At 42.9% G+C, this 27,009-nt stretch overlaps 2 protein-coding genes across 2 annotated transcripts; both read right to left on the reverse strand.

Moving 5' to 3' along the window:
- Nucleotides 1–1,221: 1,221 nt before the first annotated feature.
- gtf2a1l (general transcription factor IIA, 1-like) lies at nucleotides 1,222–8,759 on the reverse strand. The gene is made up of 9 exons (XM_020632794.3): nucleotides 7,079–8,759; nucleotides 6,532–6,633; nucleotides 6,289–6,412; nucleotides 6,069–6,121; nucleotides 4,909–5,002; nucleotides 4,279–4,802; nucleotides 3,292–3,531; nucleotides 2,730–2,819; nucleotides 1,222–1,676 (listed from the first exon to the last, which is right to left on the reverse strand). The coding sequence occupies exons 1-9, from the start codon at nucleotides 7,100–7,102 to the stop codon at nucleotides 1,569–1,571; spliced, it is 1,359 nt and encodes a 452-aa protein (XP_020488450.2). The 5' UTR covers nucleotides 7,103–8,759; the 3' UTR covers nucleotides 1,222–1,568.
- A 135-nt stretch (nucleotides 8,760–8,894) lies between these two features.
- LOC136180344 (stonin-1) lies at nucleotides 8,895–26,994 on the reverse strand. Its single transcript, XM_065959441.1, has 4 exons — nucleotides 26,842–26,994; nucleotides 13,993–15,965; nucleotides 11,981–12,183; nucleotides 8,895–10,431 (listed from the first exon to the last, which is right to left on the reverse strand). The coding sequence occupies exons 2-4, from the start codon at nucleotides 15,875–15,877 to the stop codon at nucleotides 10,366–10,368; spliced, it is 2,154 nt and encodes a 717-aa protein (XP_065815513.1). The 5' UTR covers nucleotides 15,878–15,965; nucleotides 26,842–26,994; the 3' UTR covers nucleotides 8,895–10,365.
- Between the last annotated feature and the right edge of the window lie 15 nt (nucleotides 26,995–27,009).

Here is a 27,009-nt window from a genome sequence, read left to right on the forward strand (position 1 = left end):
TGTCAAAAGTAAGGTGTAGATAGCATTTCCAATATGGCTAACACCACTGTTAGACTTCATAATGCCATTGATACTACATCTATTTTTATACAGTCTATGGTGGATTTGTATTGCTACATCTATATCCTGACTGACTGGCTTCCATGCCAGGGATGTGTCAATCACAGGTAACCATGCCCAGAAGCGTACCTGCTTTATTGCCCATTTTATTGTAAATATCACAATTTATGTAATGAACGTCAAGCTGTGAAGAGTTAAACTACTGATTTAGAAAAATATATATTTTAAAACATGTTTACTGAGGGTTTAATCAACTTCGACTTTGTTTTATTTTCCAATCATGCTGAAGTATTTTTTTGCGACCAATGGGAGTCGCCTCCTGCTGGCCGTTAGAGAATGCATGTTCAAGGCACATCCTGAAGGCTATATCCACTTCCTCTCTCCAAGCTGTGGTACCATGAAGCTGATGTGATTAAATGAAAGTCTGACTCAGTTAATAGGTTAGTTCTGGTCCATATAAAATACTGCTGCTGTTAAGTGTTGTTATGGATTTTCAAAATAAAACATGCTGTGAAACACTTCAGCTGGCCGAGATTTCTCACTGTTTTCCCCATTTAGCCACAGCTTTAGGCAGAGAAACTGAGTATGCAGGGTTGCTTTAAGATTTTTTTTTAAGATCCACACAAAGAAAATGAATATCATTTTGAGTGCTACTCAATGGCTTTGATTCTCAATGTCCAAATTTGTAGTTTATTTTTTAAATAATAATCACTGTTTTCCCCTGCCAACCTTTTCCTGTATTTCTCATCTTGAAGCCAAAGTTCCTTTCCTAATTCCCCCGTGGAAAGGGGGCAAAACCAATGGACAAGTAAACTCACAGAGGAAGGGAAGTCTGAGATGGGGAATTATTTCAATAAGGAGGAAAAGAAAAGGAGCAAGGTCTACACTAAAGCAAAGCGAGACATCATCAAAGGATTTGTCGGCTGTTTTTTGGTGCTAACACCAACCTTGATTTATTTTCTTCCAACTGTGAGCAGCTACTTTACTGTCTAACTAAAGCGAACCCATAAACTGATCACCTGTAGTGTCTCTGCTGGTGTTTATAAATGAGTTAATGTGTATACTGTAGATCGGGGGGGGGAGCGGTTTTGATTTCCAAAGTGTAAATACATTTTAAAACCCTCCTACTTAATAAAAGTTAAAAATGACAGTAAGGCCAGGTTTGCTTTGTAGACAGTTGCAAAGAAAGAAAAGGTTTAATGAAAGCAGCACAACAGTGAGGAGCAAAGAATGATCAAAGGCGAGAAGTCACAACGTTGGGAAATCAAACAGCACATTAGGAATCTTCAAAGCAACACCATCAGGACTTTTCAAATATGATAAAACAGAAATTCATGCTGTTTGTTTCAGTCGATCAGCAGCTTTGCTCTAATAATTAAATTTCAAACCAAACAAAAAGGTATCGGTGATTCTGCAGGAGGTCGAAATACACCGATCGTTTCTCTCTTCAATCCGTTTGTCCTTCTTTCAACACGATCGTCTGGTGTGTGAATGGGAGCTACAGCTCGTTACCACTCGGCTTCCCCGACAGCTTTAGAGAAAACGTAGTCCCTGCCTCCGTAACACATCACTCCGTCTTTCAGATGAAACTTCCAGCGGTTCTTACTGCGGTGAATCTGCAACAGAACAAAAAAATCTCTCATAAGTGGAAGTAAGGGCAGCGCAGTTAATTTACAATTTCAGCCTTATCGCAATAAACACATCAGAAGTCTGGATTATTGTGATAAAAAATTAAAATTGTAACATGCAACGCTTTCTCACTCAGCTGTATTCATTTTAAATATTGGATGGAAACCTCGGTATCGTGGCTTTTTGTCAAAAAACAGAAGGTGTTCTAAAATGTTTAAGGTTCCCAAACGGATCCATTTGGTCCATACGCAGGGAATAAGAAAGTTCATGAAACATTTTTCTTCATTGTAATTCATGGTAAAGCAAAATTAACAAACATTTTTCATTCCCTTGGTAAAAAACCTGTTTCCCTTCCTGGTGCATCACCTCACAGTGACACACCTGCAGCATTTCAAGCGTTTCTGATAACTGGTAACCTTGAATTTCAGACTTCTGAGATCAAATGGAACGCATTAAAAGCTAGATACAATTCTACAATTCACTTCACAGACGCTTTTATCCAAAGCGACGTACATCAGAGAGTAAGAACAACACAAGCAAGGATCTAGAAAAAAAGGAACAATGTCAGTAAGAGCAAACGATCAGCTTTGAGTCTGATTGGACACACAGGTGCTGACAGGAAGTGACCAGAGGCAGAGCACAACATTGAGGGCAGTTCTTGAGAGCTCTAATCAGTATAGAAACCATCTTATAAGTCGTCGTTATCAAACAAAAACCATCGTCATTACCATCATCATCATCAATAATATGGAGACCATCATCATTAAGTTAGTAGGTATTCATGAGAGAGCTGGGTCTTTAGCTTTTTCTTAAAGGTGCAGAGACTCTGCAGCTACCTGCAGCTAGCTATCAGTTAGTCTCAGATTAAAGTTGCCATTGTTGGCTTTTGGTTTTCATTTTGGATTCAGGAGAAACATCACAAAAAGCTATCTTGAAAACATAAAGCGAACATGCACTCTTTGATATTTATGAATTGCACTTCATACCTTTAGTCCATGATAAGCACAGAGCTTTATTAAAGGAGCTAAAAACATTCTTACTTTGTCATATTGGCAAACAATCACGTTGTCGGTGTCGAAGAGGTCGGGGATGTCCTGTTCCATCACATCGTCACCTGAATTCAGAGGATCCTGGTGGACAGGAGAAGTGCATCATGGGGGAAAAAAAAGATGCATTTAAAGACTTTTTATTGGATGCTGCCTGCAGAACAAACTGTCCCCGACACATCCTGATTTTAAATCCAACCTGAAAACACACTTTTAGTGTCTGCTCTTGGTTCTTTGTTTGCCTTTTTAATGTTTTTCCTTCCTGCAGGTCTTAAAGCTTTCATCATCACTAAATTGGGGCGCAAAAGCAGAGTGGTGAGTGAGCAAGCTCCATGCACCGAGGCGGGTTTGAATCTGACATGTGGCTCCTTTCCCGCTCTCTCTCTCTCTCTCTCCCTGATGTCTGACTCTATCCACTGTCCTCTCTTTAAATAACCTTCATTTTGAGTAAATCAGGAAAGCCTCCTAAACTAAAGTATATATTTCTTTTAAAGTCTCAGACGACTTCACTGGCTCGGCCGACCTGATCTCCCGAGGCAGATAAATGTCATCTCACCTCTTCCACGATGTCAGCGAGTTCATCGGCTCCCTCGCTGTCGCTGGACGAGATGCTGTTGCCGTCGCTGCTTCCTTCTCCCTCCTGCAGAGCTTTGATGGCCTCGGCATTGATGATACCCAGGAAGTCGTTCTCCTCCAGAGGAACCCCGCCCTCGTCCTCCTCCAGGTCAGAGTTGTCTGCGGCGCCGTCCAGCTGAACGATGTCTGACAGGTCGCTGTAGCTGTAGTCCAGGTCCAGCTTCACATGAAGGTGAGGAAACAAAAGAGATGAGAAATGAAGTACAGGCGGGCCTAATCTTTGAAATAAATGTACATGTGTCAATATAAAGCACTGAGATTATTATAAGATTTAAAAGACTGTGATGTGAATAAATAGAGACAGTTATCTCAGATCACTTAAAGGACCAGTCCAACAATGTTATCAAACTTATATGAAGGGGGACTCATAAAAAAAGTTGCTGCAGCAGAAGCTGAGACACTTTCAGTCCCTCGTATTAGCTGAGCTAAAATGTGCCGAATTCTTCATTTCCAAAATTGTTAATTGCAACATGAAGTCTGATATTAGACCGACACATTGGAAATAATACTGTCGGGTAAGGGATGTCGTTTCTTTCTCGAAGTGCCACTAAAGTCATTGTTTAAATATCTACAGAGATAATAAATCCAGTGACAAGAAGGCTCAGACTTTTTTCCCCAGAGGAGTCGCCTCCTGCTGGCCACTTGAAAGAATGCAGGTGTAACACACTTCACTATGGCTTTAGTTTGATATGATTTGGCCAGAGACGAGTTAGCCTTTTGTTGTTGTAATGCAAAGCTAACAGCTGGAGAAAACAGATATATGAGAGTTTTCTTTACTTTTTCCTTCCATTCATTTGTAAGAAAGGGATTTCCAAAGTGTGGGACAACTCATCTCAAGACATCATCAGCACCTTTTCTTATTCCTTTTATATTTTCTTAAAGTAGGAATATTCTTTTTAAAATTTACCCCAAGGACAGGCTCGGCCTGGTTGTCATTCTTTGTGGATGCCTGACTCCTCGCCCTCTCCGCCTCGATCACTTCTTTCAGGATGTCATCGATGTCTCTGGTCTGTAATGGAGCTGTCTGCGCCAAAGCCTCCTCGGCTCTGATCTGAAAGTCTAATAGCTGAGTGCAGGGTGAGGCGGTCATGCTGAGGTCCACAGGTTCAGGGTGTGGACTCGGCTCATTCTCCACCTGAGGCACCTCTGGTTCGGTCTGAGGCAGCGAGGTCTCAGGAGCAGGACCGGGAGGCTGCTGCAGGGCGCTGGTCTCCTGACTGGGGGGTAGGTTAGCATTTTGAGGCGGCTGCTGTGTGACAGAAGCAGCTGGAGCAGGTGACGGGTCCACCTCCTGAGGCGGAGCGGCGGTCTTCGACGGGGCCGCGGCCGGCTGAGGGGCAGCAGCGCCTCTAAACGCTGTGACCTTCTGAGCAGGTTGAGACACAGGCTGCTGGGTGACCACAACAGGAACATTGACCTTGTAGAGTTGACCTGAGTGAGACAAAAAGTGAAAGTAAAGGTTTTATTTCTCAAACTCAAAGTGCATGCTTAATTCAAAAACAGAATGAGGTTGATAACAGGTAAAGTCAGAGAGTACCTGAAGCTGTCTGTAGAGTTACTCCGGCTGGTATCTGCACCGGGTACGCTAACCCAGCAGGCAGAGAAAAAGTAGCTAGAGTCTCCGAGCCCGCCTGCAATGAAACACTTCTATCAATTTATGTAAAGCACATTTGTAACAAATGTGAACTCAATGTGTGATGGAAAAAATAAACCAGCAAAAGAATAAGGAAATATTTCTGATAAGGGGTTACAGTATGAGTTCAAAACTAGTTTGTTTATTTCTATAACACATTTCAACAACAAGGCGATTCAAAGTGCTTCACACAAGACATCAAAAAGCATCATGACAGAGGACAGAAAAGAAACATTAAAATAGAACATTACAAAATCACTGAAATTATTAAATCTGAAAATATGTTCAAATAAAAACAATTCAAATGAAATTAATTGAAGTAAAAATATAAAAAGAGTTAAAAGTTAAAATCTTATTAAAATCGTTTAACACTACATATTTTCTTAAAGGAAGAATGTGTGACATGTTACACACACACATATATATACATATATATATATATATATATATATCTCAGATATGAAGTCTGTCCTGTGTAAATGTGTCTCTGAGTCCTGACTGTCTACAATGAGGGAGAAGCTCGAGTCCCGCTGGCTGTGTTGTTGTCAGAGCCGTGTTTACATGGACTGTTAATATTTCATGTTGACTCAGCACTTTATTCTGTAAGTGACCGAAGCTGCTAAGAGCATTCCTGAAGGATCACTGTTGCTGGATTCAGTGTCTCTTACCTGACCTTTTTTTTTTACCTCTAAGCTTTTTTAAATTAATTATGTATTTTTCCGTCCTTTGAATGCCTTGCTGTAAAATGAATCTTCCTTCAGGGACAAGTTGAACTTCGACCTCAACGCTAGGCCATCTGCGCCCGGAGCCCTCTCTGTGTTTCAGTTTGTATGGCCCCTTTACGACCTCTCAACCCAGAGACAAAACGTTCTGTTGTACAATTGAAGTGAACCTGACAGCCATACTAGTAACAGATTTTAAAAATTCCACTTTTGAAATCAAACTGCTTGAAATGTTTCAAAAGGGCAGCTCCATCAGAATCATACGGCCATCATTTTGCTCCCATTTGTGCCCACAAAGTGAAATCAGTTGGGTGATGTTGTGTAAATCCTGATGACACTTGCCTTGAGTCTGGGGAAACTGTGGATAGTCTGACTCGCAGGGATCACGACTGAGGCTGAGAGCACAAATCAAAGCAGAGCAGGTGACACACAAACGTGAAGGATGAGCTTTTCTGCTGTCTGGATCAGTGCTGCAAATATCTCATTTCAAAACGACACACACACACACACACACACACACACACACGCACACACACACGCACACGCGCTGTGTTACCTCTACCTGTGACGTCCTGATCAGTCTGCGTGTAGCTTGCAGGGAGCTGCAGCACAAAGTTGGATGAGTTGATGTTGTTTTTCCTGAAGTCTTCCATTGCTTTTGACTGCATCATCTTCGACTCCCAAAGCTGCACAATCAGAAGACACAAGCAGGCAGTGTGTATACTGACAGACAGCTGTGGCTGACAACATTATCTAAATATGTTTCTTTGGAATGAAGTAAAGGGCTTTGTAGAAAACTTCTCACATGTCTTAAATCATCCAGGACCCGGTCTTCAAGGCCTTCATCCAGGAAAAGCTCCCTCATACTCTCAATCACGTCATCAATTATGGACAGGTAGAGCTTGGCCTGCAGATGTTTACAAGAATGTGTAGGTTATATGAACACACCACACTCCATTCTGCCTTTTTTATGTAAATTAATGTTTTAAAGCTATAAACTCATACACCTGTCTGTCACTGAGGATATTTTCCACACTTAAAAAAGTCACTCATTAATTCGGGATACAAAAAATGAGTCTCTGCTGAAATATTATTCCTTAGCTGATCATTTATAACGAACACGTCCATTCAGAGAGTCAAAAATACATTACATGAATTTCATATAATTATACTTAACATGATCAACTAAAATTGCGCTGAAAAAATTAAAAAAGTTGAATGTCCAGTATACAAAAAGTAGTAAATGATGCGTTCAGGTGCGCGTTTATTTGGCTGCTTCTAGATCATTCGATAACCGTGAACATGTTTTTTGTTGCATGTAGCAAAACGAGCTGAATAAGTTATTATCTTACCACAGGGCCCGTGTTGGAGAGCATGACTCAAAACAAAGATAACTGAGACAAAGTTTGTAGAAATATAATATAAACCGGGATGATTCCGGTTGTTTTCCCCGAACAGGTCGAGGGAAAGATGTTCACACAGGTGCATGTAATCAGGCTCAACAGAGAGATGAGTACGGTGGCTGAGGAGTGCAAAAACAAAATGACAAAAGTGTGAAACACTTTTTCCAAAGCTTGGGACAAATTTTTAATTTTGGAAAACAATTTTTCCCAGGTGGAAGTCACCTTTAGAGCCATCCACAGTGCAAAAAGCATCATCATGTTGTTGTCCAATACGTCTTATATTTTCAGCCCAACGCATCCTTTCCACATTCTTTCTGCTAACTTTTAATATAAAGGTCACACCTTTGCACATTTCCACAGTGCAGGGAGCTTAGTGAAGTGTCTGATCCTGAGAGTGCACAAAGCAAGGAGTGAAAAAAAACAACTTTTAGGAGACATCTTGTACCTTAAACTTTGAGTTCTTCTTCTTCGTTTTGGCAGCAGCAGTCGACCTTGGACCCTTCTCCCTCAAAGAATGCGTTTAGTGTTTCTGCCACTCTTTAAACGCTGCAGGTCGATGTCTGCAACATCCAGACAGCCCTGAGGATGCTGCAGACACCGACAGGCTCCTGGCTGTCGCTTCAATACAAATATATTCTGGATGTAAATCACTGAATGATTCCCTCTTTAATCCCAGATAAAAGCAAAAATCACAATATCTCGTTTATTATCCCACACCTGCCTCAGAGAGGGAAAATATTATGTATTTCAAATTAGGTGGCAGGGACCATGGACAGTATACCTTCACAAACACTGCCCCCTATAGCAATCAAAGAGAAACAACAACCGGGGGGGAGGGGAGGATTCAAAACCTACTCATGTAACTACTTTTACAGATAATGAGTCATCATCACAGTGGACAGACAAGTGAAACAAACTGCTGCATATGCAATTAATGTGGTGTCTAGTCTCTTGATTTCTTGCTGAATAATGGTGTCCTTTTAATCTGTTATGGTCTGTGCATATTATTAATGCATGGCATCATAATGACATAAATAAAGTAATTGTCTGAGGCATTTTTAAAATTCTGTTCAAGGTACTTCACTCTTCATTATTAAATCTCACAGCATGCAGCACTTTCTGCAAAGTGCATAAAGCAGCAGCTTGTTATCACTCTCTGCGGGGCGTCTCAGGCTCTGGAACAAAAAACATTTGTTTTTGTTTACAGATATTTTTTTGCATCTTCCTTCAATAAACAATCATAAATTATTATTGTAGTGTGTTTTGTCCGGTACCACAAGCTAACCGAGACCGAGACATAGCCGAGAGCGGAGTGCTCTGAGACCGGGACAAGACCAAGACATTTAGGGATCGAATCAAATAATGAATTGAAGTTATTCGTTGTTTTGGAAAGGGGCATTTTCCTTGTAATCACAGTAATAAAGTGGAAATAATAGCCTGTCAGTGGTGGTCTTGATTTAAAATCCTGAGTCCGCCCAGCCTGAGACCGAGACAAGCCAGAGTAAAAATGCTTTCGATTTTTTTTTCCGAGACCTTCCAAAAAATTGTTCTTGAAACCAAGACCAAATTACCACAAACAATACTTACTCTCTTTTTACAATACCTTTTCTAGTCGTGCACTCCTTATTTCACCGTTTGAAAACTAATACATCGAGGATATTTATTACATGTAAACTCTTCCTTTTTGCCTTGAGTGTGTGGTGCAGAGATAAAGACTCTTCATATCGTCTGAACATCTGTGGAGAAACACCACGAGTCATTCAGCTTTGATTCAATTTTTACTCTTGATGTACATCATATCCAGCTGAAGCCAGGTACCTCATACATGAAAGTCATCATTGAAGGCTTTATTTTCATTATGAAGCTTCACCGTTCTTTTATTTATTTGTTTTAAATCCATCTTAATCAGAACCCCAGAGGCAGAAAGAATACATCATAAAGATCTGATTGGCTTAAATAACATTACAGTCCTCCAGAAAAACAAGCTCGTTATAAAGTCAAAGGTCGGCTTGAGGTAAGCAACACAAGTAATGAGTTTTTATTCCATGTGGAAAACAAAGAAAGTGAATCCCTCTAGTGATAAAACATCAGCACTATGTTGCACAGGAAACGTATTATTTTAAACAGAATGATTCACTTTGTGAACGCTCTGTGTTCTGCAGAGAGAAACCCTTCAAACAGGAATACTTTTTCCACTTTTCAGGTCAAAAATCCTTTTGTTCGGTTTGCAATTTGACTCAACCATAAACTTTTTTCTGAATAGTTAAAGACGTTTTAAAGACGAAGACTTGTATTTTTTCCATTCCATTTTTGTAAAACAGGCTGTTTCTCTGTCTGTACCTTTAAATATGTAAATGAGCTGTGTCTGACCACGCCCCCTCTCTGGAAGGTGCTTGGGTGTCTCGGGCTTTCTCCCTCCATGTCCTATTGTTTACGGTGAGAAGGCAGACTCAGAACAAACACCTAGCTGTGGGAGAGTCACCCACCTGGGGGAGGGGCTACTGCCCTTTGTGATGTCATGAAGGGAAACTCTCCAAACAGCCTGTTTGAGCACACATTCTCTGAAAAGTGGAGCAGGCAAAAGACAGAGAGGATGGACTTTTCTCATCATTGGGGGGTTTGTAGACAGACTAGAGGCACATGTTAGAGTTAGAGGAACATGGTGAAGTGTGTTTTGCAGAATATGTGACCGTTAATAAAATTATTTTGTTTGGCACTTGGACCTTGAGTCAAACTTCCAAAAGGTTCAGAGAGTCGTGTGCATGTCCTGATAATCAGCTGTTCTCCACATGATGCTCATTACTTGAGCTGTTTATCCCATACAGCCTGTTCTGTGTACATGTATTAAGGCATTTAATAAGGATGCCAATCATTCTGGAGGGCAGTGCAGATGATGCAGATGCAAGCGTATATATACACAGTTCTTATATAAACTATAATCTTTACTATATAAATCTATTAAATGTAAAGTGCTAGGCGAAAGGACCATGTTAACTTGATTATTAGCTCTAGACTAATTCAGTCTCAGTTAAAGGATACAAAATAATCTCCATGAGAAATAATACCAGACTTATGTGTAATCACATGAGTTTGACCCCAGACAGAAGCAGAAAGTCCCTCATCACCCTTTTTTTTTTTTTTTGTGTGTGTCATCCCTTTTTTCAGCTTTAAGAAGATTTTGGCAAATGTCACGGACCAAAGGGATAAAAACGTCCTCCTCAGAGTTTCTTTAACAATCACTGTGTCATACAGCCGGCCTGCTTCTGGGACTCCGTTTCGATCCATTTCTTCTCCACCTCCACCTAAAAAAAACAAAAAAAACAAGAAAAGGTAAATGGACTTGAGCTTGTTTAGCACTTTTCTAGTCTTCAGGTCACACCTACACTTTGCCCAAGGACAAGACATGTGGCTGCAGGAGCTAGGGATCGAACCACCAACCTCCCAGAGAGAGGACCGACTCAACCACTGAGCCACAGCCGCCCTGTAACAGACTGGTAATTTGCACTTATCATGAAGATCTTAATTTTCTCAAAATTTAGTTCAGTGCATGATAATTGTTTACATTTCAAAACAATATCAGGAAAAATTAAATGATATCACAATGACAAAAATAGAAGGTCCTTGACACCTAACATCGGAAACTTTCCTTTTTTTTTAATAAAAAATGGCACGCAAACTGCACACTCTCAAACTTGCACAAAAACATTGACAATGTTTTGAAACTTGTGCAGACACCAGGAAGAGAAGCTTATCGCTATGCAGAAGCTAACTGGGATCCAAATAAAGAACAAAACATGTTTTTGTTGGTGCATTTTAGACAGTGTCCCCCCTGCTGTGTTTGTTAGAAACATCTGGTGCTTTACTACATGCACAATGAGAGAGCTGCATGTGTGAATGCAAACAGCCACATTTTCACTCTCTTGTTAACTTAAATTTTTCTTGTCAGCACTCCTGGTACATTTTTAGACTGAACTCGGGGTGAGCAGATGTGAGAAGGCGACAGGAAATGTTTAGGAGAATGTAACACGAGTGAGCAGGAGGGGTGATGATGTCGATTGATGAGTGCATTAGTCTCTCAATGATTTTTCAAGCAACTTTTTTGTCAATCACTTTTTCTGAACTCTTCTAAAGCACTTTGAACTGCACTTGAATTTGTCTGAAAGGTACGATATAAATCAAGTTTGATTGATGATTGATTGACTGATAATCATCTGTGACCGGTGCACTGTAGAGCGTGCGATCAGTGTTTTCTCCTAGCAAGTAATGAAGCTGCTTAATTTTTCTTTCTTGTCTGAATTTTCTTCAGTCAGGAGTGTGTCCAGAGTTTCTGGACTGGGGTGGCCCCAACTAGACTGTGCAGGGGTGGCCTGAATTTCCTGTGCACACACATGAATAAAAGAACATTAATTTACTCCTTGTGTCTGCACTCATCACATCCACTTTTGAAAAAAGTCTACTTATACTGTACATCTTCCAAGCTTAAATTCTTCAAGCACAAAAAAGTGTATGTCCACATTTTCAATTTAAAGGACTTAAAAAAATGCAAACAAAGCTGCCTGTTGCAACACAGTCTGAATGGTGGAGTGCCTCTGACAAGGCAAATGACCAATCATAGAATGTTGGGGTGGCCAATTACATTTGAAGAGGGGCCCATGCCACCCATGACGACCCTTCTGGAAAGGCCCCTGCTCTCAGGAAGATGTGGGTTCAAATATGGCTGAAAATTAGTTTGGGTTTTTTCTATCCGATCGATCACTAAACTAATGCAGATGTTACCTTAAAACGTGGTATTGAAAAGTACTGAAGTATTGCACATTTCGACGACCTTACTCCAGAGATATAACATCTTACTTGACAATGATAGCGAGTCCAGCTGGTCACATGTTTCTGCGGCTGGATGTCGTTCACGGTGCCCAGTGACTTCACCCTGGTCTGTGACACCACGGCACCCATAATTTCACATTCCATGGTGACAAAAGGGTACCAGTCACTCGGGATCTCCTGATCAGATCCCAGCTCCAGCTTGCAGGAGAATGAATGTGGTTGATCCACCGCTAGCAGAGGACAAAACAAAAGGTCGCTTGTTGTTAGAGAAGCTGAGACACTGAAAGACAGACCTGCTGTAAACATGCACGAGAAGCTAGCACCTGGTTTAACACCTGGTATCAACATGCATCCAAAGGGAACAGAAGTGGATGCACAAAAGAAGCATTTATGCATTTTCTACATTTGGTACTTTTAAACAGTTCAGGGTGTAACCCCACTTCTCGACCAATGGCAGCTAGGATCAGATCCGACCCTGCCACGACCCCGAGTGGGAAAAGCAGTATAGACGATGGATGGATGGAACATATTTATGTCTATGGGAATTTAATATATATGTATTCTTATAAAGAAGTATCTAATTGAGTATATTTTTTGTATTTTATTGTCTTACTTTAGCTTCATCTCATTTCCTTGATTCCTCTTAGCGTTCTGAACATTCTGTTTTAAATTCTGTAAAAAAAAAACTTTAAATTGCTCTGTGTATGAATGCAGCTAATTATTCCTATTATATATTTCCTTATTCAAGAAATGTCAACACTAGCGAGTGAGCAGGCACGTGAATGGTACGATTGTCATGCACGTAATGAAGCTGCTTCAGTCTCTACCACTCGTAGCATTGATAAAGGCAAAAAAACTGTCCCTCCCCCCTCTCCTCTCTGTCCGATAGGGAAAACTTTTTCGCTGTGAAGGATGTGTGAAAGCAACTAAGGAAGATTTCAGCGGAGAATCTGTTCTGAAAGTTGGATGTTTGTTCATTTTTAACCCTACAATTTTCAGCATCCTGTATCACTAATCTGTCATGCATAATTTTTTTTATGGCTTAAAAGCTACGCTCACTCAGGGCTCTTTGATTGCACTTTGGATGTTGAATGTGACGTGTGTGTGTTTGTGTGTGTGGTTTGAGTCTGTGCTGTCATTAATATGAACTGAGTGCACACTGATGCTCTTTTACACAACTTACATTCCTAACACATAAATGAAGTTATTTGACTTGAAATATTCAGACATTTTCAGCAGTGCATGGTTGAAAAAAAAAAAAATCTACAATCAGAAGCGTCCAACATCAATAACCCTGTTGTTTGCAACACGATTTTGAATATATAAGCTGCTATATATTAAAGTCTTTATATGTGATTCTTCACACTTAAATATAATATAAATCAAGTATATCCTCTGAAAATAACTCTGTGAGTCATGACTGTCTACAATGGGTGTAACACCCGAGTCCCACTGTCTGTGATGTTTTCAGAGTTTTCAGAGTCCTATCTTCACTTTGTTTACATCGCCCGGACAGCCGGCTGACTCCTCCCCTCGTGTATAAAAGTTGTTTAATTGAGGGACTAGAGAAAAGAAGAATAACATACTGTACTCACTGCTTAACTGTGTTTCTAGATCACGCTCATTTCAGGTAAATTTACATGCAGTGTGAAGATACCAGCATAATAAAGATCGCTAGCATTAGCATGCTAACACAACAATGCAGCGCAAGTTGCTTTGGTTTCATGCTGGTGCTCAAGGGCGACATCTGCTGGATCAAAAAATCACATATGAAGCCTTTAAACAGGTAAACTTAAATAAAGGTTTTAAAAATATAGATACTCAATATTCAGGCCCCCCCTCTATCACTCATCAGTTACGCTCCCTTTCTCTCTCTGTGCTGAGACTTCAGAATATTTCTATGATTGAGAGGTTTTTTTATGTTCTAATGAAGACGATTGTTGCTAAATATGTATTTGCATATAGAGCGAGGAAGTGAGATCCGATCACAGGTCATTTGAGACTTCAGAGTTACACATACATATCTCCAGGAGTGTTACCTGTATTCTTTGCAGGCAGTCGGTCGATCCTCCACACAACGGCCGAGTATACATTCTCATACTTCACAGTGCCGACAGTCACCTGCATGACCGGCTGCGAGTCTGGGGCGCCGACGGCCCCCAAGCAGGCGTTCCTGTTCATGCGCGCCTTCAGAGACCTCTGCCGCAGCAAGGCCACAGAGTGCGTCACCTTGACCCAGTCGCCCGGCACCGGCACGCGGACGACCACATTCTCGCACAGCGGGGTGGCGTCCGACGCCCCCGTGGAGGAGAGGAAGGGGGCGGACATGTTGAGGAAGGCCTGGAGCTCCACGTAGGCGCCTTGCACCGTGACCACGGCTTTGATGGTGAAGGGAATCTCCATGCAGCCCAGGTGCAGAGTCTTGTACCGCATCAGCTCCACCCTGCAGGCGTCCGGCGGCGAGAACTTAATCAGCCGCGACCGCTGAAACTCCGTCTCGTTTACACACCGGTGGAAGTGGTAGTCGATTATCTCCATCCAGAGCTCCTCCTCCGAGCCGTAGCTGGAGTCGAAGTGCAGCAGCCGGAGGTCGTTGAGGGCGAGGAAACAGTCGCCGAGTCCGCTCAGAAACGCCAAACAGTGAATCTGCGTGAGGGCGGTCCGCTCCACGACCCCCCCGCTCTTATCCAGCTGCACCCAGATGTGATCTGTGATCTGCAGCGACAGCTCCTGCTCCTCGTAGTGCTTCCTCTGCTGGTGGGGCACTCCCAGTTTGAAGATCTCCTCCTCCATGGAGACCACCAGGTCCTCCATGTCCTCGTGCACCGTGGAGCCGAACTTGAGCAGCTGATCCACCTCGGCCTCGTGGCTCACCTCTAACTTAGGGTGAAAGCGTTTCTTCTCCGTGTATGAGTAATGTTCCACTTTGAGCGTGAGCACCTTGCGCGGCTCCCCGTGGCTTTCCAGTTTGAGGTCGGAGAGCCTGAAGTGAGGGAGGAGCTGGAACTCCTTGTACGGCTTCTCCAGGCCCTTCTCGTAGTACATCTGCAGGACGCCGCCCGGCTGCAGGCGCAGGTAGATCGGCCCCCACTGCCGACTGGACATGCGGTTTTTCTTCTCGGGGATCCTGAGCATGACAGACCAGCCGTCTCTCTTCTGGCTACAAAAGAGTCCGCGAGGAACGAACCGAGACAAGCCCTCGCTCAACACCTCGTTTTTGCAGCTCAGCCGCCGCCTCTCTCCTCCGTCTCGTTCAGTCTCGTTTTCTTGGTCCGAGTCCGCTCGCAGGCCTTCAAGTTTGTCGCAAGCGTAGGAGGAGAAGGAGCTCTGGAGCTGGTCGCGCGAGGGCTCGCTGCCATCTTTGGTCCGGATGAAGAATCGCGGCAGGCTGTTGTTGGATTCCGAGTCCGAGGAGGAGGAGGAGGAGGAAGTGTCCGCGTCGGCGCTGCGTCTGGATCTGGATCCGTCCCAGAAGGGGTTAAAGTGTCCTGAGTTTCCCTGGAAAGAGGGGAAAGGGTTTGGTCCGTTGCTGGTTTGATTCAAGGCCTCCGGTGCAGGAGAGGGAGCCGAGGCGGTCGAAGGGCTGGAAATACTCCGAAAGAAGTCGTTCTTTTCCCGCGCGTTGGAGTGGAACGGGGACGTGCTGCTGGGAACGCCGCTCACGGGAGGAGTGCAAAAAGGCGTGCGACACGGTACACAGGAACTCCCACTAAGACTCGAGTGGCTCCGAGGGGACTCCAGTGAACTGTTGAAGCTCCAGGAGGTATCTCTGATTGGAGGAAGCACCAATTTCAGACCGTTGGGACGCGGCACCGACGCTTTGATAAGCCCCGACTGCAGGGGCTTCTGAGGAGACGACAGCGGCGGCGGCGGGGTGCTGTCGTCTTCAAACGTGACCCAGTTTGAGTGATTTGTGGAACACATGGCTGAAGATGACCGAGGAACCGGTTCAAACGAGAATCCCTCCCTTTGTCGGGGTTGACTCCTTCCTCCACTTCAGAGGCCTTCTCCTCTGCAAGGCAAAAAATATATAATCAGAAAATATTTCAAGTTAGAGCGTTAAAAGTCAATTTTAAGATATTCAACACACACGCTCTTAAACGCATCAGTTGAAAGCTCGAACAAGTCCACTTATCCTCTCTGCAGAAAGACGAGAGAGAGAGAGAGAGAGAGAGAGAGAGAGAGAGAGAGCACTCTTGGGGATATAAATAAAACATATTTCCTTGAGGTGCTCCATTAAAATGTAATGAGAGGTTGACCCTGAAAACCTGGAACACGTTTAAATGCGTTAACACCACAATTAAGCGAAGCTCATTTGATGGAAAAGCTGAAGGAAGGAAGCGATTTTTTTCTCTCAGTGACGCCACAGAGTAGAGATTCTGTTGATTTGTAAACGTTCAGAGAATAAAGGGGCAAACATTTATTATCTAAACTGTCTTCAAAGTTATAGACGTCTCTCACTCATTTAAGTCCCACTGACATATTCGTTCCTTTTTTATATTTGCAGAATTTTGCAAGAAACAAAGAAACCACATAAGATGCTCCTTCAAGTAACGATCGAGCGATATGATATAATCAGTATTTCTGCTATGAAGCCTGTTGTTGAAAGTTTCCCCCATAATTCATGACAGGATTTTTATTTAAGGCAGAGAGTGTAAAACACGGACGTAGTCTCAGTGATGTCACCCATCTGTTTCTGAAGAGATGTATGAAGGTCAATGCCGGCTGTCGGTCATCTTGGAAATCTCCACCTAACTCTCGATCAATCGAGTAACAGGCAAAGAGTCGGAGCAGAGGCGGGCCTTAAACCTTCTGACAAACAGCTACAACGTGCCCACCTGTCAGTCAATTTAGCCACGCCCCTTACCATGCAGATTAAGGTATAACTCTTAAAAAATCTGAACAGATGAGTCTGAAACACATGTACAGTTTTTACCAATAAAGAGCTTTTGATACTGACGTCATGGTTTTGAAGCAGGCTGTACACATGTTTGTTTCTGCTGTGAATCGATCTAATGGGGATTCTGAACCACAGTTTATTTTGCACATCCTCGTTGGAGGTTTTCGACCTGATGGTACTCCCCATGGAGGACAGTGTCTCGTCTCTCTATTCCACCCTGAAACATCTCAACAGTTCAGTCAACATCGCCTGAAACCAGCTGGTTCCCAAACGTTTTTCCGCCAGGCCACATTTTGGCAGATGAAACTATTTAGGACGGCTCCATATTTAACCTTTACAGATATTTATAGTCCCAGATCATCATGTTTTGTTTATGGACAAATAAACAACAATTTCCAGTAGCCCCCGGCTAAAAGGATCACTGCTCAAGAGTGAACAACCAAACTATTCCCCCGGGACTATTTAGGAAAGATGTGAACCTCGACCGCAGGAACCAGAGTCTTAATTTACTTCTGGGGTAATAGATCTACCCTAGAGCTAAAAAAGACCCGTCCATGGGGTTGGACTTTCTAAAAATCTAAAGCTTCTGTACAGTTTATTTTAATTTACTTAGCTGTTACTACAACTTATTTGTACTTTTCTACTCTTTTTTTCTTCTTATAATGTTATTCTATTCTTTATATATAATTTTAACTTTTTTGTAGAAGCTGACTCAGGGAGAAACACACAAAAATGCCAATGTACCTGTACTGTCCTGTACCTGTGCAAATGGCAATAAACATCTATTCTATTCTATTCTCTTTGAAAACTACAAAACTACATTTTGAACGCACACATTCCCCCCTGTAATGTTCATTTATGTTTCCAAAATATGCAGAAAAAAACATCAAAATGTCAAATGTGAGTCAAATGAAATCCTACCTGGATGTTTTTTTTTTGTGTAGTAAACATGAATCAGTTCTGTCACAGAGTTGATATCGTGACTGTACTCTTCATTTTCTTTGATTCTGAAAATGAAACTAAAAAAGTGCACAGTATAAAAACACTGTTTACTTTTTATACTCTTGGCTTGTAAAAGAATACGCCTCTTGATATGTTGATTTAGAGGCAGGAAACATTGTGCAATCCTTTTGATTCTTTTTTGTTATCGGTAACAAAACCACGAGAGGTGAACTATAAAAACCTGTTCTCTCATTTCACCTGTGAAGAACAAACAAGACAAAACTCTGTCAAACTGTTTGAACTGATTCTACTCAAGAGGAGGAAACATGTTTGTAGCTATAAGTTCTGACAAAGTGATCCAAAGGATTTTATTATGAAATAATAAGAGGAGATTTGTTTTGAAGAGCTGCTTTAAAAAAAGGATGTTTACTCTTCTCACGAGGAGTTTTAAGTATGAAGGTTTGTGAAGTTTCAAAGTCTTGTAATGCAAATGGGATGTTCTTCTTCCCAAATGTAGCTTGAGACAAACTGCCCTTTGAGCCGAGCGGAGTCTAAATATTTAATCGTGAGACGCTTTTAAGATGCGAGTGAGAAACGTTGGCCGTGGCGTGCGAAGATCCCGCCTCATTAAGCAGCGTGGCAGGAAGCGAGAGACCCGGCTTGGACTGCAGGAAAGCTTCAGAGCGGCGTCAGCATGTGAGGGGGGGGGGGGGGGGGGCACCTCTGGAAGACGAGAGGTTTGATCCGCTCTGCTTTGAGATGTGAAGAAGACGTTTGAATGTCCGTCTTACACGGTGAGAGAAAGTTGGGAATAATTGAAGGACAACGATTTTAATGCAGCCAAAAAAGAAGAGAGGACGCACGCTGTAATGAACGCTGAACAATATGATCATGTTTCAGGATTCATGAAGCTTTATCTCTTGTGAATGGGGACAGTTTGAGACATTTAGTACATTAGAACATTTTAGACTTTTTAGACTGATTTGAGCTGTCTTGTATCATCTGTCCCCTGTTCTTCTTTTTGATTTAATGTCTGTTTTCTAATTATTTCTGTAATGACTTGATGTCACTGTAAATGAGGCTTTGCCCCTCAATGATCTTTCGAGTATAAATAAAGGTTGAATGAATGAATGAATGAATGAGAAGGAGCCTGAAAATGATCAAAGACAGAAGAAAGAAACCAGACGGGTTAATAAACTCTAGAGCCGTTTTCACATCTGCGCTCCTGAAAATATCTAGATCATTTCAGGAGGACTGCTCCAGAGATTCTCCTGACCTGGTTGTTCACACATGCACCTCACAGCTGGAGACTGGAGGGGGGGGGGGGTCTCCTGAGGTAAGACCTGACGTACAAAAATAAAACCAATGCAGAAGTAGAGGACGAAGCAACAGAGTCCGCTACACGACGCTATAATGAGAATATTTGCCTTTATATCAATGCTACATGTAGTCCAACAGAATGACAACATCAACAAAAGAGAGGAGAACATACTGATGAACAGAAAACAGAATGACAACATCAACAAAAGAGAGGAGAACATACTGATGAACAGAAAACAGAATGCAGCTGTTTGTTTACTTGCACGGAGATTGTAGCGGTCGCATGCAGACAACGTGCAGCACTCACAGTATATAAACTTCACTCTGCCCTCCTATTGGCTCGAGGTGAATTCTCCAGAGAATATCCTGCTGCATTCTCACATCATAAAAATTAAAAAATATATTTGACTGTTAGCGTTCACACACATAATACAGCTCCTCAAGGAAAGTCTTTCAGGAGATTTCTGCACGTGTGAAAGCCCTATAGAAGTTCCATGAGATAAAGATGGCTCTTTTAAAACAATTTTTCAAAGTTTAATCCTTTTCTTTTTTCCCGCCGTCTCAAGGTGAGATAGATAGATAGATAGATAGATAGATAGATAGATAGATAGATAGATAGATAGATAGATAGATACTTTATTGATCCCGAGGGAAATTCAAAGCATCCAGTAGCAGGTTACAAAGACATGACATGAAACATTTGTTAAAAATTAACCACAAACCGACGCCCCCCCCTACATATATATTAACCTGAAAAAAAAGAATACCCCGAGATGAATCAAACTTAAACTGTGCAATTAAAAATAGACTTATACAAGAAATGTACATAACCCATGCAGGGATAAAAATATATGTGAAATAAAAATATTCACATCTCTGTGATGTTTAGCCTTCAGTATGAAGGTCGTGGAAGAAGTGATCCCCCATTCTGTACCGACTCTGGAGGTACTGGTAGTAACAGGGTCATGACTGGTCTTGCCTCAGGAGACCCCTCTCACCCCCTCTTACCCCCTCTCACCCCCTCTCACCCCCTCTTACCCCCTCTTACCCCCTACACACCTCCCGCCTGACAGGGATATTCTGTATATATTATGTGTGAACAACCAGATCAGGAAGATTTCTGAGGCCGCCCGCCTGAAACTTTCTTGATATTTTCAGTAGTGAAAGCGACTCCTGTGAGGTCGTCTATAGATCTAACCATGTCAAGAATTTAATAAACTATAAAACATCCAAAGTTAATTACACGTTTTATTGACTTAGTGTTTTTTTTCAGGGTCAGATATTAAAGCTGTTGTAATCTTACATTTCATTTTCCCACAAGTCAATCACAGCCTGTATTTGGACGTGCTGGCAGCTCCGCTCATCACACATCAGAGGCCGAGGAGAAAACCACATTCAAAAACGCCGAAGCCTCATCTCACCATAAAAAAAAAACTTGAAAACAATAATTGAAAGCAGAGAGTCGAAATTACAGCCCTGCTCCCTTCAAGATCACAGATGACTCGCATAAAGATATCCAGCGGGAAGCTCCTCCTGCTAAAAATAAAACCGGGGGGAAGTGTGTGTGTGTGGGGGGGGGGGGGGGTGGCGCTCTGCTTTGGGGTAGAAGATTGTCACGTCTTCAGTCAAACATGGGAACACATTTCTAATGAGAGGCAATGATAGACTTTTCCCAAAGTTCACTCCTACGCTCCTGACTTACTAAAATCCCACAGCTTTTTGGTTCAAAGACACCGCCGCAGACGAGGATGAGATCTCCACGGAGGGTGACTACTGACAGTTTTTCAGACTCATTTCCACTCTGACACCTCTCTCTCTCTCTGACACCTCTCTCTCTCTGCACCTCTCTCTCTCTCTCTCTCTCTCGATACGAGACGCTGCTAAATCAGAGGACAAAAGAATTACATTCCTGACATTCCTCTGGGACAGGCAGCTCTGCACACAGGAAATACCAGGCCGCAGTATTTGTGTGTCAACTGACAACAAATATTATCTTAATCTTGTTATATCAACTTTCACAAACGCCACAGATTTACGGGTCGTAAATTCTGGTACGCCTGGTTATTTATGACCGTTCAGAAAGGAAGCCTGGGGATTAAAAAAAGGCTTGTCACAGTAATTAGGTGAACATGTAAAAACAAGTCTGAGCAATCACTTTTACAAGTTTAAAGGTCGAGTCAGAAGCTTTGACCTAAAAAATAAACTCTATCGTCCCTCATGGGCCTCCGTACATGTGTGGTGGTGACTCTGTCCTCTCACTGGATTTTACTGTTCTGGTTTGTTTTGGTTGACTTTTCTGGGCAGAGCTGGTGTGTTTCCTCCAGCCAATGACAGCACAGCAGGTGAGTTTAGGAGTGGAGACAATTCAGCGGTTGGACCCGATTAAAACCAGCAAATATAACGTACATGGACGTAGCAGCAAAGAAGAAAACCTATTATCACAGTGAGGTGAAATGCCAAGCGGATAAAGCTCGTTCTAAAACGAGGGTGAACCTTGTGTTGGTCTACTACACCAGTGGTTAGCTTGTGCTAGCGTGTGTTAGCTTCCAGCGTAGGTACAAGCAGTACATGCTAAGTCCTACTTCTGGGGGCGATGAGTCCAGGAGGAGGAGGGGTCTGGTTTGAATGTTGTGTTTACAACATTTCTACTGACTCCATCTTTAACTTTCTTTGTCGATGTTATTATCATGCTAAGAGTCAGGATGTGAAGAAATCTCCCACTCAGGAGGTTTGAGTTACAGAAACAGAAACAGAGAATCCCTTTCAGCCCCTCAGCTTTAAGATTTATAATTATATACTCACATGAACTTCTGCACTGCTGCAAACCCCAGCGTAGCCATAATAGCATACACACCTTGTGCAAAAGTGAGGTCAAAGTGAGTCATACCATGTTGCCAAAGAGATGCATTAGTCAGCACTCTGATAGAGTCTGCAGAAGTATTGGTGCACTTGGAATTTTCCACAGTTGAAAATTTAAAAGACTTTTGCTGTTTTATTTGTGTGTGTTGAATAAACTAATAAAACCTCGAAATGAAGACGAGGATTTGGTTCCCTTAAGGCCCTGACACACCAAGCAGACGGCAAAGAACTAGTGGCACCTTTCGTCTTGGCCTAAAAGTTGCACATGAACGCACCGCAAAGACTACAGCTGACGGCCAACCACCTCGTACTGTTCTGTTCCTGCATGAGAGCAAATAACTCTCCATGCCAGCAGGGGGCGGTAGTCCGTTGTTTATGACACAAGAAGATCATTTTCACGCCGCTGTCGCTCACCACTCGTATCATAGGTCGTCTACTAATGGAGAATAATGTCTGATAAGAAGTTGAAAATGGCGCTGGCGTTGTCAGTTCTTGGTCTTTTTAGTGGAAAAATGAAAAGAGGCAACAAGGAGGAGACAAATAAGGAGAAACCACACAAATGGGTGAAAGCATGGATACTACAGCGGCATGCTCAAGGGGCTTTCCTGAACCTGAGAGGAGAGCTGGAGATAAATGAAACCTCTGAACAGCCAATCAGAGAGCTTCCTCTCACCAGGGCCTTTAGGCCTTTTTCATATATGATTCATCTGAGGACTATTTTTACGATCAATCAATCATTAAGCCTATCAAATGTCAGAGAGTTGTGAAAGAATGCTCATTCATGTTGAGATTCTGTTCAACTCCATGTAGCATTTACATGAAGGCAAATATTCTGATGAAGGTCTCCATGTTATTGATGATGATGATGGTAATGACGATGGTTTTTGTTTGATAAAGACGACTTATAAGATGGTTTCTATACTGATTAGAGCTCTCAAGAACTGCCCTCAATGTTGTGCTTTGCCTCTGGTCACTTCCTGTCAGCACCTGTGTGTCCAATCAGACTCAAAGCTGATCGTTTGCTCTTACTGACATTGTTCCCTTTTTTCTAGATCCTTGCTTGTGTTGTTCTTACTCTCTGATGTACGTCGCTTTGGAGAAAAGCGTCTGCTCAGTGAATTGTAGAATTGTAGAATTCTCTTTATAGCGTCATATAGAGCGGTGCTTCTCAACTCGTGGGTTGGGACCCAAAAGTGGGTCACGGAGCCATTTTCAGTGGGTCGCCAATGTGTGCCTTAAAAAAATAATAATAATGTGTCAAAAAGTCAATGAAGCGTTTTTTTTAACATGTTTGCTTTTTTAGTTTTGTTTCTTTGTCGGAGGTCCAAACTGCACAATCTTTCAATGAACAAATCTGATTGGGTTGAAAAACATCTGAAGTTCGGGTCGTGACTTTTCATGAAAGGTTGGAGGTGGGTCCTGAGGCCTGACACCCCCCCCCCCTCCCCCCCTCCCATCTGACAAGGAGAGTCTCCCACTGTGAGCTGCATGTGTGGACAGGAGAATGTCTGAGGCAGTCCTCCTGTAATTATCGAGATATTTTCATGTGTGTGTCAAAACGGCTTAAATCAGCAGTTCAGAATACTACAGCCTGACAGCATCAAACCGACGCAGCACAAACAGATAAACGTCAACTCCTCACATCAGTTCATCCCTACAAAACATCCACGGGTCGAGTACTTCTTTACTGTACGACGGTCCTACAACCTGTAAGAGAAAACTAAACTCCAAACCGACCACATTACAATGACTGAACATGAGGATATCAGGAGTTTTGAATAACAACAAACAGGAACAGAAACCTCGAGCTATGATACCAACAAATGTGGATCTGAGAGAAAAGCTGCAGCTCTGCATTCACCCGAACGTGACCTCTCTCGTCATGCCAGTGATGTTAATGATTATTAACTTCTAGATGAATCCATTGTCAGGAGGGCTTCCTGTCGTTTGGCCTTTCTGTCCTAATTACTGCATCGACTACATCCCTTCATGACGCCTGACATATGACGACTGAGAGGAAAACTTTGAGGGGTTAAAAATAAAACAGCTGATCTTTTTCCTTGACACACGACAGATGCGTCCTGTTTAAATGGGACAACTTCCTGTTGGATTCCCCGGGATGGTTCCTGTATTCTCACACTGAGGAAGAGATCTCGTTCCCTGGAATAATATATAAATAAAGTGAGACGACTGCCCCCGTTTATTTTGCTGTTGTGACCACAGCGACTCTGTAATCGAGAGCGGAGCTGGAACTCCACTCGTCCGCTCTCCTGTCAAAACAAAAAGCAGAGCAGGAAGCTGACGTTTGTGTCTCCTTAACTTCTTTAACACACCGAACAAAAACACAATGCTGTGTGAGCCGCCTGCATTTAAAGAGATCTGTTCCACTTCAGGAAAGCTTGACTGGAAACTCATACCTTTAATAATAAGTTGGTTGTTTTCTTGGCTGCAGAAAAAAATCCCCAGATTTTCTAAGCATGCAGTTTACTGAAGAAGAAGAGGAGGAGGAGAAGAAGAGGAGGAGGAGGAGGAGGAGGAGGAGAAGAAGAAGAGGAGGAGGAGGAGGAGGAGGAGGAGAAGAAGAAGAATAAGGAAAAGAAGAAGAAGAAGAAGAAGAGGAGGAGGAGGAGGAGGAGGAGGAGGAGGAGGAGGAGAAGAAGAAGAATAAGGAGGAGGAGAAGAAGGAGGAGGAGGAGGAGGAGAAGAAGAAGAAGAATAAGGAGAAGAAGAAGAAGAAGAAGAATGAGGAGGAGGAGAAGAAGAAGGAGAAGAAGAAGGAGGAGGAGAAGAATAAGGAGGAGGAGAAGGAGAAGAAGAAAAATAAGGAGGAGGAGAAGAAGAAGAAGTAGAAGGAGGAGGAGAAGAAGGAGGAGGAGGAGGAGGAGGAGAAGAAGGAGGAGGAGAAGAGGAGGAGGAGGAGAAGAAGAATAAGGAGGAGGAGAAGGAGAAGAAGAATAAGGAGGAGGAGAAGGAGAAGAAGAAGAATAAGGAGGAGGAGAAGAAGGAGGAGGAGGAGAAGGAGGAGGAGAAGAAGGAGGAGGAGAAGAAGAAGGAGGAGGAGGAGAAGAAGAAGAAGAAGGAGGAGGAGGAGAAGAAGAAGGAGGAGGAGAAGAAGGAGGAGGAGGAGGAGGACAAGAAGAAGAAGGAGGAGGAGGAGGAGAAGGAGGAGGAGGAGGAGAAGAGGAGAAGGAGGAGGAGGAGAAGGAGGGGGAGGAGGAGGAGAAGGAGGGGGAGAAGAAGAGGAGAAGAAGAAGAAGGAGAAGAAGAAGTTTCATTTGGCTCAGGAGTTGACAACAAGTCGGACGGGCAACTTGGTCACTTCCTTTGTTTTGTTAGCTTCCCTGTTAGCTACACGACCATTTGCGTGCGAGAGTAACATGACAACATGTCCACGTATCGGTGTGATCGATTTACACTAAAACAAAACTCAGATGATAATAAAGACTTTAGTGAACAGCTTACACTTTACTGTTGATGCACGGAGCAGACATTTTGGATTTGAACTCTTGAAGCTCCTCCGGCTTCCAGACTTCAGGGGGCGTTCCTGATGATGTCACAGACGGGTAACCGTTCATACAGATTAACAGATCATGATGATCGTAGTGCGTCGTATAAAGATCCAATCTTAACGTCCCCGATCTGCGAGATCGTCGGGTACAGCATGATTTATATCAAACATGTTTTAGATTTAGGATTTAAATCTTGTTGATTTCTTGTGTTTTTTTTTTCTCTGGAGAAAACTTTATGATCATAAATCTAACTGCTGGCTCCGTTGTTTACATGAGGTCAGGAGAGGTCAGGTGAGGTCAGGTGAGGTGGGGGGGTTCCTCCATCGGGCATGATAATCTTAGTCAGTGGCGGTTCTAGACTCTGTTGGGGCGCCGAGCAGTGTCGCTTACTCCACTTCCTGTTTATGTTTTCTCTCCTACAGACGGATAATTCCTCCTTATTTTTCTTTTCTGACTTTCAGTGACAAACTTTGTTTTTTACAGCAATAAAACATGCAACGATTAACAAGGCAACAAGAGCGGGTGACTCAGATGTGGCCCCTTTAGGGAGGTTTCCTACTGTCATTGCAGAATTTGCACATTTTGGACCCCCCTTACTCGTTTGGCGCCCCGAGCAGTTACCTGTTGACATGCAGCGCCTCTGATCTTATTAAATCCTGTAGTTTATTTTGTGCAATGACTTTCACATCTTGTGTGAGCCAGGCTTTACTGCGCATGTGCGGAATGAGTGCCTTCTCTGATTGGAGGGATTTGTTGCAATGGTCCCCGGTCTCCCCTACGTCAGCGTAACAACAGCTACAGCTCACCGGGGGGTGATTTGATTGTTTTCATTAATTAAAAAACATTTAAAAAATGAACTCTGTCCCGGATCTACTCTACACACACACACACACACACACACACACACACACACACACACACACACACACACACACACACACACACACACACACACACACACACACACACACACACACACACACACAGGGCGGTAAACAGCAACTTTGTTTCCCTGAGAGAGGAAAAAGGAAAACAGAAGCAGCGTGCTGTCATCCACAACAGAGCCAGAGCCAGGACCAGGACCAGGACCCGGGCCAGAGAGAGAGAGAGGCCCACTTCTGGGGTCAGTTTTGGAGCCTTTGTTTTGATTGCGAAGTCTGCGTAAAGTTGTCATTGTGGACTCTGCTGGACTTGTTTCATAGTCAGCAGAAAACCCCCTGAACGTAACACTGACCGAGTTCACATTTACAGAGAGTGAGTCAAAACAGTTTTATCCCCCCCCCCCCCAGAAGTGACCTGAACTATCGCAGCTTTCTCCAAACACACCCGGAGGGGGGACGCGTAAAAGAAGTACTCACGGTTTCACGGATGGACTTCTCTGATCCGGGTCATGACTTGTGTTTAATGTCGGCCCGGTTTTCCTCAAAATGGCAGAGTGTAAATCCTGGGAGTTTGAACAGCACAGCGCTGCTTCCCCTCCCGAGCTCTCTCTCTCTCTCTCTCTCACACACACACACACACACACA

Source organism: Labrus bergylta, chromosome 10, assembly GCF_963930695.1.
Source record: "Labrus bergylta chromosome 10, fLabBer1.1, whole genome shotgun sequence".
NCBI lineage: Eukaryota > Metazoa > Chordata > Actinopteri > Labriformes > Labridae > Labrus > Labrus bergylta.